Raw genomic sequence first — 12,425 nt, 5'->3', positions numbered from 1 at the left:
AGGTGATGTTGGGCCCTAGGCGCAGAAACAGACTCTGACTGCTGGTCTCAACATACAAGTTCTGCCCCTGACCCCCTAGGTTCTCCACCATGGGGCTTCCCTGAGATGCCCAGCACCATCACCTTGGTCACCATTTCCCCAGAGTAGTGACTCACAAAGTATATTGATCTCATATTAGTAAGCATCAAATGAAAAGGAGTACCATGGTCAAATATGAATGGGAAACAATGGCCTGAATAAGTTTCCTTGCTGCAGGACTTATCAGAGCCTTCATGGTTGGTGTGCATTGTAAATCTCCAAAGGTGGAGGCAGTGATAAAGTATGCGTGGTTTCCAGAGTTTAGTTATTTACGGACCCTTTTGTTTGCAGCAGGGTATCTTGCTGGACCACTCTTCTGAGGCACGTGGTGTGGGAAATGCTGCTCTAGACCATGACCTGCCACTGCAGATGCCCCGTACATGTCATACTCTCCCCATATAAGGAGGCAGCTTTCAACTAGGACGCAAAGGTAGCATTCCCCTTTCCTGTCTGACCCAGAAAGTGAAGCTTCATCCAAGACCCAGTTCTCCCTGGAGGCTCAGCGGTCACAACATTCACAAATGACTATTTTTCAGCTAGTGTTTGCCAGAAGATGGGAGGTGAAACTGAAGAGGAGGGGATAAAAAAGGGCTTCATCTTACAAAATGGGGCATTGGGAGACATTGCCTATAGCTTACGGAAGAAATGGAAGTATATGTGTTAACATTGCAAAGCCAACCTATAGAGGGGCTAAAAATAGTGATACAGGTGGAAGAGCCCTAATCTGAAACCCTGAAATCCAAAATACTCCAAAATCCAAAACTTTGTGAGTAGCAGCATGACACGCAAAAGAAATGCTCATTGGAGCATTTCAGATATTGGATTTTCAAGTTAGGGATGCTCAGCCACTAAGGATATAATGCAAAAATTCCAAAATCTGAAAAAAAAAAAATTAGCTGGGCATGGTGACTTGCACCTATAGTTCTAGCTACTTGGGAGGCTGAGGCAAGAGGACTGCTTGAGCCCAAGAGTTCAAGACATCAATGAGCTATGATTGTACCATTGCATTCCAGCCTGGGCAACACAGCAAGACCCTGTCTCTATTAAAAAAAAAAAAAATAGGTAAGAAAGAAAACGAAGACCCAGACTGTAGCTAACAATCCAAGTCGACTAAGAATCCCCATTTTGGGGGATCTCAAGAGTCAGCCTCAGCAGCAGGGAAGACCATGGTACCAACATTTCTAATGATCTAATCTCTGCTCCACCTTTCTCAGTTCTACTACTGACCCTCAGAAGAGGTTCTCTGCCAAATACAGAGAGTTCAAAGGCAAAAGTCAAATCAAGAGTGCTGCCTTTCCATCCAAATTACTCTTTCAGGCAGCTTCAAGGGAGCTCCAGGTAAGCACATTAAATTGGCGAATGAGTTGGGGGAGACTGAGCACAGAAGCCAGGAAGTAACAGACCAAACACTTCAGGGCTAAGAATTAAGATGTGTCTTGCTGGGCGTGGTGGCTCATGCCTGCAATCCCAGCATTTTGGGAGGCCGAGGTGTGTGGATCACCTGAGGTCAGGAGTTCAAGACCAGCCTGACCACCATGGAGAAACCCCATCTCTACTAAAAATACAAAAATAGCAGGGCATGGTGGCGCACACCTGTAATCCCAGCTACTCAGGAGGCTGAGGCAGGAGAGTCTCTCGAACCCAGAAGGTGGAGGTTGCAGTGAGCCGGGATCATGCTCTTGCACTCCAGCCTGGGCAACAAGAGTGAAACTCCACCTCAAAAAAAAAAAATAAATAAAAAGATGTGTCTAGGCTGGTTCTTTGGCTGTGATTACCACACAGCAGAACTGATTAGAAGCCAAGAGAGCAGAAGCTTACAGTTTTTTTGACAGAATTGGGTTGCCAAAGAAACCACAGCTGAATTTGATAAAAGCTAGTGTTGATTGACTCCTACAGCTCCACTCAAGCCCCCAGACCCACACCGGCAGGAGGTGGTTTGTGAAAGCCAAGTAGCCCTAAATGAGAGCACATTCTCTCCAGTTCCATTCAGATAAGGCCACAGAGAATAATGAACATGGAAGCCACTTCCCCTGCCTCTTAAGACAGCCAGAAATCATGGAGGACCAGGTATCAGAGCAGTGGTATGTTTTTTTTCAGACGGAGTCTTGCTCTATCACCCAGGCTAGAGTGCAGTGGCACATTCTCAGCTTACTGCAACCTCCACCTCCCCGCAACCTCTGTCTCCCAGGTTCAAATGATTCTCTTGCCTCAGCCTTTCAAGTAGCTTAGATTACAGGCACTTACCATGACACCTGGCTAATTTTTGTATTTTCATTTATTTTTGAGACAGAGTGTCACTGTGTTGGCCCAGGCTGGAGTGCAGTGGCACGATCTTGGCTCACTGCAACCTCCGCCTCCCAGGTTCAAGCGATTCTCCTGCCTCAGCCTCCCGAGAGGCTGGGATTACAGGCGTGAGCCTTGCCTAATTTTTGTATTTTTAGTAGAGACAGGGTTTCACCATGTTGGCCAGGCTGGTTTCGAACCCCTGACCTCAAGTGATCCAACCATCTCAGCCTCCCAGTGTGCTAGGATTACAGGTGTGCCCGGCCAGAGCAGTGGTTCTTAAACCTCAGGGTGCATCAGAATCGCCTGGGGGGCTTAAGCCAGACTGCTGGACCTCACCCCTAGTTTCTGAATCAGCAGATGAAGTGGGGCCCAATAATTTGCATTTCTAACAAGTTCCCAGGTAATACTGACGCTTAGGATGCTTTGAGAATCACAGATCACTGAGAACCAAAGGCTGTAGGATGGGCCAAGCGAAGAACTTACTCTTTTAAAGGGAATGGAGTTTTACGATTGTTTTGTTGACTGCTATAGACAGAAACTACCTCGTGTTTCTCACCTAAAATGGGAGTTTTTATTGTGGCTTCCTGTTCAAATTCCATCATTGAATTTGGGTGTGCTGGGGGAAAGGGATACAGACAGCTTCTCTTTGGTTGAGAGGCCCTGGGTCACTGGGGCCATTAAAGAAGCCTACACATCACCCACACATCCCAGACTTGCCCTAAAGGAGGTGGCTACTTAGGCCCCCAGGCCTCTGTCCCTTGTGGAAAGCAGACATTTTATGCATGTCAAGACAAGTGTACACGGATATCTGCTTGGCCACAAGGAATCATGGCAGAAACTGCTAATTGTCCCTCCCATACTGCTTTCTTCCTCTTCTAGAGTACTAGAGCTTCAGCTGTACACATAACCTTCCAGCTAAAGACGACATTTGCCAGCCTCCCTCAGAAGCAGTTGTGGTTCTGTGACCAGGTTCCGGCCAATAGCTTGCGAGGGAAAGTAAGTGAGCAAATTCCTGGTCGTGTCCTTAAAAGAAGAGGAGTGTGCCCAGCCTTGCCCTCTTTTCCCCTTCTTGCTGGCTGGGATGTGCATGTGGGGGCACAGAGGGGCCATCTCAGATGTGAGAAGCCTTGTGTCCACGCTGACAGAATGATACAGATACAGTCTGGGCCTCAACACCACGGAGCTGCCACAGGAGCCCAGGGCAGCCTGGCAGTCACAGGAGAAGGACATGAACACCGTCTTCTCTCAGCCACTGTGGTCTGTGCTTTAACAGCAGTGAACCTGGAAGGCTAATACAGGGGACCAAGACGTGGATGGCTAAAAGAGGAAAAAGGGGCTGACTCTGGCCAGCAGATGTGCTAAGGCAAGGAATGGGTAACTGTTTTCTGTTCTGAGCCTTCTGTACTGATTCATTCTAATTCTTAGAATATTCAGCATTTGACACATTAAATAACTATGGCTTTGGCAACTAAGGCTGAGGAAATATCAAGCAACAGAGACCCACAGACCCAGTCCTCTACCTGTTCAGAATAGAAGCCACCGCAGTCCACAATTTCAAGAGACTGTGCACAAACGTGGCCCCCAGTGGGCCCTAATCGTACCACTGAGTTCAAGCATGGCCTTCAAAAGGCTGCAGTCACATACAGGCACATCCCCTGGAGAAGTCAGTCCCTGAGGAAGCCACTTCATGTCCAGGACTTTTAATACGTGAGGTTTTCAAGAACTGTTTTCTTCAAATGTATTGTTAATGCCCTTTAAGAGGTGGGGGGGCATCTGGCCAGGCACGGTGGCTCAGGCCTGTAATCCCAGCACTTTGGGAGACCAAGGTGGGTGGATCACAAGGTCAGGAGTTCCAGATCAGCCTGGCCAATATGGGGAAACCCTTTCTCTAGTAAAAATACAAAAAATTAGCTGGGCGTGGTAGTGCACGCCTATAGTCCCAGCTGCTCAAGAGGCTGAGACAGGAGACTCTATTGAACCCGGGAGGCAGAGGTTGTAGTGAGCCAAGATCATGCCACTGCACTCCAGCATGGGCGACAGAGCAAGACTCCATCTCAAAAAAAATAGTGGGTGTCTGTTTGAACCACTATGGCAATAACAACAACAAAGAAAAATAAAGGGTCAGGCACGGTGGCTCTGCCTGTAATTCCAACACTTTGGGAGGCTGCGGTGGGATCACCTGAGGTCAGGAGTTTGAAACCAGCCTGGCCAACATGGCGAAAGCCTGTCTTTACTAAAAATACAAAAATTAGCCCGGCATGGTGGAGCATGCCTGGAATCCCAGCTATTTGGGAGGCTGAGGCAAGCAAATCGCTTTGAACCTGGGAGGTGGAGGTTGCAGTGAGCTGAGATCATGCCATTGCCCTCCTCCCTGGACGACAGAGCAAGACTCTGTCTCAAAAAATAAATGAATAAACAAATAAATAAATAAAATAAAATAAAATAAATACAGCAGTGGGCAGAGATCAGGTTCCCAAACTGCCAGAGACAATGAGCAAGTTCATAACCAATCCTAAGCAAGTGAGTGCAAAGGCATGTTTAACTGATGTTAAATATTAAGCAGTTGGGAAGGGAAGAGGCTACGAACAGATAGAATAAGAAATTTAAGGCGGGCGCGGTGGCTCACGCCTGTAATCCCAGCACTTTGGGAGGCCGAGGCGGGTGGATCACGAGGTCAAGAGATCGAGACCATCCTGGTCAACATGGTGAAACCCCGTCTCTACTAAAAAATACAAAAAATTAGCTGGGCATGGTGGCGCGTGCCTGTAATCCCGGCTACTCAGGAGGCTGAGGCAGGAGAATTGCTTGAACCCAGGAGGCGGAGGTTGCGGTGAGCCAAGATCGCGCCATTGCACTCCAGCCTGGGTAACAAGAGCGAAACTCCATCTCAAAAAAAAGAAATTTAAAATGCTTCTCTATATTCACCTCCAAAAAGTGACAAGGATTTACAGCACTTTTTTCTAATGAAAGAAAAAAAAAAAAAAAGATACAGAAAGGGGAAGTGCCTTGCCTGAGAATTCAAACCAATAGTAACACACCACCAGACGCCCATAACAAAAGAACGGCAGGGATTCTGTGGATGTGGAAACCAGCCTTAATCATTCTTCCTCAGGCAGTTTTGATCAGCAGGGCTGAGAGGAAGAAACAGGAGGTGTGGGAACAAGAAAGGAGGGTAGAGGCAGTGAGAACAGCAGAGCACAGATCTTGAGTAAACTTCTTTTTTTTTTTTTTTTGAGACTCTGCAACCTCCGCCTCCTAGGTTCAAGCAATTCTTCTGCCTCAGCCTTCTGAATAGCTGGGATTACAGGCATGCGAAACCATGCCCCACCACTTTTTTTTGTATTTTTAGTAGACATGGGGTTTCTCCATGTTGGACAGGTTGGTCTGGAACTCTCAACCACAGGTGATCCACCCGCCTCGGCCTCCCAAAGTGCTGGGACTATAGGCATGAGCCACCTCATCCCACCAATCTTGAGTAAAGTTCTAAACAGAACAGAGGCCAATAGGCAAAAGTATCACTAGTGTTTTCTTGACACCAAAGGACGGCGCTCAGAGGCAACTGGTGCAGCTGAATCTCCCATATGGAAGCTAAGTAGGACTGCTAGGGGCATGGTGCACGCCTATAATCCCCACACTTGAGAGGCCAAGGTGGGCAGATCACCTGAGGCCAGGGGCTAGAGACCAGCTTGGCCAACATGGTGAAACCCTGTCTCTATTAAAAATACAAAAATTAGCTGGGTGTGGTGGCGGGCACCTGTAATCCCAGCTACTCAGGAGGCGGAGGCAGGAGAATTGCTTGAACCAGGGAGGTGGAGGTTGCAGTGAGCCGAGGTCATTCCACTGAACTCCAGCCTGGGCGACAGAGTGAGACTCCGTCTCAAAGAAAAGAAGCTAAGCAGGATGGCTCTGGATCCAGACTGCTTGAGCATGACCTTCACCCCCAGCCATTCTTGGCCAGGTTCCTTGGGTGGAGAAGGGGCTCCTCTGAGCAGACACTTGGGGAGTGCCAGCACCTCAAAAGTGCTCAGTGTTCCCCTAAAAAGGTGTCACACTGAGATGAGTGTATTTCTGGAAATTTCGCACTCTATTGTTTGTTGGCCTCACATTGCTAAGAATCTGTATTAGATTAGTCAACAGGTTTTGACATCGATGGTGAGTGTCCAGCCAGAGGCTGTGTCTCAAGCCCCGGTGCTTCTCTGCTTTCAGGCATTGGGACTCCCCTGCAACCTCTGAGCCTGAGCTGTAGGGGCAACACTGGGGTCTGGTGCCAGCCCCACCCCACCGGCCCCCCTCTCCACTTAGCTGGAACTCCCGCCCCTGCTCCTGACTACACTTGAGCTGGACAACGACGGGGTCGAGAGGTCCAGGGCCCAGGGAAAGGAAGGGACTTGTCCAGAGCCACACAGCCAAGGCTGAGCCTGAACTGAAACTCAGGCCCGCCGCCCACGACTGCACTGTGAAACCACCTGGCCTCTCTGGCAGGCCAGAATGAGGATCTGGCCTTCAGGGTATCAACCTAAATAACAAACAAGGAGAGGCTCTCTACAAGAAAATGTTGCTTACTCAGGAATAGGGCATTGGAATGAGCGTACACGTGCCACAGTAAACTAAGTGTATCCAGAAAGGTTTTTCAATTACCAGAAAGGTAACTGTTTTAAGGTAATTGTCCTTGGATAACAAGGGTGATACCAGTCTCCCAGGTCAGACAGGCATTTGCTGGACAGATGTCCTCGCAGAAGTATTTTGTGTGTGTGACTGTGATGGTCTTTATGTAAGGTTGTGGTTTTTATAGAGTCGTCCATGACAGTTATTATTGTTGGGCATTTATGCATGACAGTCCTCCTTCATGGCCTTCCCCAGCTCTATTTGTCAGGGTTTTTTTTTTTTTGAGATGGAGTCTTGCTCTGTCGCCCTGGCTGGAGTGCAATGGTGCATTCTCAGCTCACTGCAACCTCCACCTCCCGGGTTCAAGCAATTCTCCTGTCTCAGCCTCCTGAGTAGCTGGGATTACAGGTGTGTGCCACCGTACCCAGCTAATTTTTTTGTATTTTTGGTAGAGACAGGGTTTCATCATGTTGATCTGGCTGGTTTTGAACTTCTGACCTCAAATGATCTGCCTACCTCGGCCTCCCAAAGTGCTAGGATTACAGGTGTGAGCCACCACACCTAGCCAAGTGTTATTTTTTAACACAAAATGACTCCATGTTCATTCTGACAACTTTTGCAGGGGGAATGTAAGGAGAGAAACAGCAGCAGCTCCAGAGAATCAGGCAGGGAGGGGTTCAGGTGGGTTCCAGAAGCGGGAGGCTGTGGCCTGGGCAGCTGACCCCTCCACTCTGAGGAGGAAGGTGGGCTTAGTGAGAGAGCAGGAGTCCGCGGGGTGGGGAGGGCCATGACTCATCAGGAGCCACCACTATGTAGGGACACAAGGAGTCAAGCTGGAGCGTCACTCACATTGGGAGCCGGATCGCCCCATTCCCTGCCCCAGACAGGAAGGCCTGGAAAGTCACTTGGCAGCTGAAGGAAAGAGATGCTCTAGCTGCTCCACTGGGCTCCCTGTGCCTGGTGTGGTCTGCCCCACGATGCCCCCAAAAGCGCAGCCCGGGCTGGAGTTCTAGATCTCTCCACCTGCAGGTCCACCTCAGCATCCCCTGCTCTCCTGGTTTATTCCAGAGGGTGGCGCTCTCTAGGCCCCTACCCTCAGGCCCTTGCTCCCAGTCCCTCCTCCTGGAAGCTGTCCTTGATTCCAGAAGACCTGAGGGATAGGCAGGTGCTGAACCTGGTATCCTGGTCCAACCAGGTGGTTCCCAGCTCAGGAATCCCAGACAGGACAGCTCTTCCCTGGGTATCTGGGTCTCCCACCACTGGCTCCCCAGGCACCTTGCACATGCTGGCCCCTCTCTCCTGGGCTCTTACCCAACGCGTCACATGGCTGTCTTCTTCCTATTCCTCCAGGTTCACGTCCTCGCACTGGCCTTCCTTGACCCTCTGTCCTAGGAGGCTCCCCTATCTGATCACTGTATCTTACCTGCCCATTTCTTTACTTGTTTTCCTGTACATTAACAAGACTGTGCCCTTGTGAAGGCAGAGTTGCTTTGCCTGTGCTATATTCCAGAACTTAGGACAGCACCAGGCAGGTGCTCAGTTAAGTACCTGCAGAAGACTGGCCCCCTGCCCCACACTGAGGGGGTCTCTTTGGGGATGTGAGGAGGGGTGGGGATAGCCAGACCCCTCCTCCCGCTGCCTTCTGCTGAGCACCGGCTGAACACCAGGTACTTGACTTTCTGCTCTTCAACTTCACAACCACCCTTCAAGGTAGGAGTACTACCGGCTAAATATGTCCCCACAACACGTGATCCTATTCTCTCAGAGGACAGTAGTTCATTAATACTGGTATCAATGTCAATCAACACTTAAAATTCGAGAAAATGGCTACACTTACATGTGTGTAAAACAGGCTCTATACGTCCAAGGGAGTGTATCCTGACACTATACAGAAGAGAAAAATGGCCGGGCATAGTGGCTCACACCTGTAATCCCAGCACTTTGGGAGGTCAAGGTGGGCCAGTCACCTGATGTCAGGAATTCAAGACCAGCCTAGACAATACAGTGAAACCCCATCTCTACTAAAAATACAACAATTAGCTGGGCATGGTGGTGGGTGCCTGTGGTCCCAGCTACTCAGGAAGCTGAAGCAGGAGAATCACTTGAACCCAGGAGGCGGAGGCTGCAGTGAGCCAAGATCTCACCACTGCACTCCAGCCTGGGTGACAGAGCGAGACTCTGTATAGGAAAAAAAAAAAAAAAAAGCTGGGCCTGGTAGCAGATGCCTGTAATCCCAGCTACTTGGGAGGCTGAGGCAGGAGAATCACTTGAATATGGGAGGTGGAGGTTGCAGTGAACCGAGATCACACCACTGCACTCCAGCCTGGGTGACAGAGAGAAACTTTATCTCAAAAAAAAAAAAAAAAAAAAGAACCAAAAAATGCTAGAAGGAACCTAAACATCTCTCAATAGGGGTAAGCTAAACAAATCATAGTATATCTGTCAAAGGAATACAATGTAGCTATTAGAAAGAATGTGTCAATTGTCAATATGAAACAGTCCCCAAGGTCTATTGCTAGGTGCAAAAAAAAATTCACAATAGTACATGGTGTGCTACTACCTGTATCAAAAGGGGGTTGCAGGCAGGGTGAGGTGGCTTATGCCTGCAATTCCAGTACTTTGGGAGGCCAAGGCAGCAGGATCACTTGAGGCCAGGAGTTCAAGACCAGCCTCGATCTCTATTAAAAAAACGAAAAATGAGGCAGACATGGTGGCATGTGCCTATAGTCCCAATTAGGAAGTTGAGGCAGGAGGATCACTTGAGCCCAGGACATCAAGGCTGCAATGAGCTTTGATCACACTACTGCTCTCCAGCCTGGGCAACACACCAACACCCTGTCTAAAAAAAAGAAAAGTTTTTTAAAAAGGGATTGCGGATACATAATATCATTGCTCATGCAGAGAAAATTTCTAGTAAGACAAACCAGAAATTGTTACCAGTCATTACTTGTTGGGATGTAAAGTAGGGAAAGGATGACAATATGAATCATTTTTACTACAGCCTTTTTTGAATTTTTGTTATAGTTACTGAGCTTTTTAAAATTACCTAGTGTATTTATTTTTTAAACAGCCCAAATTTAAAAGGTACGAAACAATTTACAGTAAAGTCTCCCTCCAACACTGTGTTCTCTGGCTGCCACAGGTAACCATTGTTAGCAGTTTCTTTCTTTAGAGATGGAGTCTTGGTCTTATTACCCAGGCTGAAGTACAGTGTCACAATCCCAGCTCACTGCAACCTCCGCCTCCCGGGTTCAAGTGATTTTCCTGCCTCAGCCTCCTGAGTAGCTGGGATTACAGGCACACACCACCACACCTGGCTAATTTTGTACTTTTAGTAGAGATGGAGTTTCACCATGTTAGCCAGGCTGGTCTCGAATTCCTGACCTCAGGTGATTCGCCCCCCTTGGCCTCCCAACATGCCGGGATTACAGGTGTGACTCACAGCATTTGGCCTGTTATCAGTTTCTTATGTGCATGGTAAACTCACTCATTAGATTAGTTTTTTTTGTTTGTTTGTTTGTTTGTTTGTTTTTTGAGACGGAGTTTCACTCATGTTACCTAGGCTGGAGTGCAATGGCGCGATCTCGGCTCACCGCAACCTCCGCCTCCTGGGTTCAGGCAATTCTCCTGCCTCAGCCTCCTGAGTCGCTGGGATCACAGGCACGCACCACCATGCCCAGCTAATTTTTTGTATTTTTAGTAGAGACGGGGTTTCACCATGTTGACCAGGACGGTCTCGATCTCTTGATCTCGTGATCCACCTGCCTCGGCCTCCCAAAGTGCTGGGATTACAGGCTTGAGCCACCGCGCCCGGCCTAGATTAGTTTTTTTAATTAAAAGAGGAAAAAAGTGTCAAGGCCAGAGAGTACAGCTCACACGGATGGAAACTGCTCAGGAGCGTGATGGGCCCCACCCAGGGAGGACCCTGAGTTACTCACAGTTCAGGATGATCTGGGCAGCCCGGTAGAGCTCCAGGCGGCACAGGAGGTCCACGAGCTGCTGGACTGTGGCCTGCCGCATGCCCCACCACCACAGCAGCTCCCTCGTGATGCTCACGCCCTGCACCCGCTCCATGGACTTGATCTTCCGCAGCTGGGTCAGGTCTGTGATCACGTAGGAGGCTGGAACGGAGGGAGAGGACCCTGCTTAGAGTCAAAGAGGCAGTCCTTCCAGGAGAGGTCCTCACGCTAGCTGCTAGCGGGGTTTTTTTCAGGACATCCTCCACACTGGAAACACCACAGTAAGCTGAGCTCCACAGGTGGCCCAAGTTACAATGCTGACTCTGCTGGACACCCATGGGGTCGAGCACACAAGACTTAGGAGAAAGACCACGGGACGGCAGGGTCCAAACCTTGAGCACTGGCTGCTGCTACGCCTAGGGCAGTCAGCATGCCCAGGGGAGTCTCAGTGAGTACCAGCTCTGCCTGCCTCCCCTTCTAGACGGAAGGCCCGTATAGGCAGGGAGCGCTACCCGTTTGGTTCACTGTTACTTCCCCAGAATTGAGAGTAGTGCCTGGCTCAGAGTGGAGGCGGGGCCCGGACGAGGGTGAGTCAGGCGAGGCACCTAAGGAAGGAAAATGCAGGAGGCGCTGACTTTCAGGTGGCACCGCAAGACCCTGAGCATCCGAGCCTCCTTACATTTTGCCCCTGGCATCTCATTCCTCTCAGCTAAGTCCCAGTCCTGGTCAGGGGAACTCAACAAGCATGTGAGGCTGGGTGCAGCAGCTCACACCTGTAATTCCAACACTTTAGGAGGCTGAGGAGGGATTGCTGGAGCTGAAGAGTTCAAGACCAGCCTGGGCAACATAGCAAGACCCTGTCTTTATAAAAAATAAAGTAGCTAAGCATGGTGGCATGCATCTATAGTCTCAGCTACTCAGGAGGCTGAAATGGGAGGATCACTTGAGCCCAAGAGTTGGAGGCTGCAGCAAGCCACGATGATGTCACTGCACTCCAGCCAGGGCAACAGCTGGACGTGTTTTTGTCTCCAAAAACAAACAAAAAAAGCTATACCATGTGAATGATTGAATGAAAAAACACAAACCTTTGCCACATTGTCTTCAGAGAACTGTTACAAGGATCAAGAAAGCCATAGATACAAAAACACTTTGCCACTTCTGAACTACCGGTCAAAACTTGCAGGGCGCTACCACTGGTAACAATAAAAATAATGCATTCTGTCTTTTTGTGTTTTACCATAAAATTCATGGTTGTTCACCAAAAAAAAAAAAAAAAAAAAAAAAAAGGACAATACCAGGGGCAAAGTTACACAGCATCCCACAATCCTCCGAAGGCCACTAGGGTACTTCCCCTTTCCAAAAATCACCCCTCTACACAGATGTGGCTTCGGATGCAGTTGTTGCCGCACTGCAGATAACAGTTTGTATCTTTTTTTTTTTTTCTTTTTCTTTTTTTTTTTTTTTGAGACGGAGTTTCGCTCTTGTTACCCAGGCTGG

General features: G+C 49.0%; 1 protein-coding gene across 1 annotated transcript in view; it reads right to left on the bottom strand.

Annotated features, from left to right (window-relative positions):
• Positions 1–12,177, bottom strand: part of IRAK2 (interleukin 1 receptor associated kinase 2) — a 65,817-nt gene extending 53,640 nt beyond the window's left edge. The window contains exons 1-3 of the mRNA XM_032270661.1: positions 12,014–12,177; positions 11,441–11,601; positions 10,908–11,090 (exon numbers count right to left, since the gene is read on the bottom strand). Coding sequence (XP_032126552.1) covers positions 10,908–11,090; positions 11,441–11,601; positions 12,014–12,177 — 508 coding nt within the window. The remainder of the gene's footprint in view (positions 1–10,907; positions 11,091–11,440; positions 11,602–12,013) is intronic.
• Between the last annotated feature and the right edge of the window lie 248 nt (positions 12,178–12,425).

Source organism: Sapajus apella, unplaced genomic scaffold (assembly GCF_009761245.1).
Source record: "Sapajus apella isolate SASKATOON/1434 unplaced genomic scaffold, GSC_monkey_1.0 scaffold213, whole genome shotgun sequence".
In the NCBI taxonomy this organism is placed as follows: domain Eukaryota; kingdom Metazoa; phylum Chordata; class Mammalia; order Primates; family Cebidae; genus Sapajus; species Sapajus apella.
This window is presented reverse-complemented; position numbering and strand designations above follow the sequence as displayed.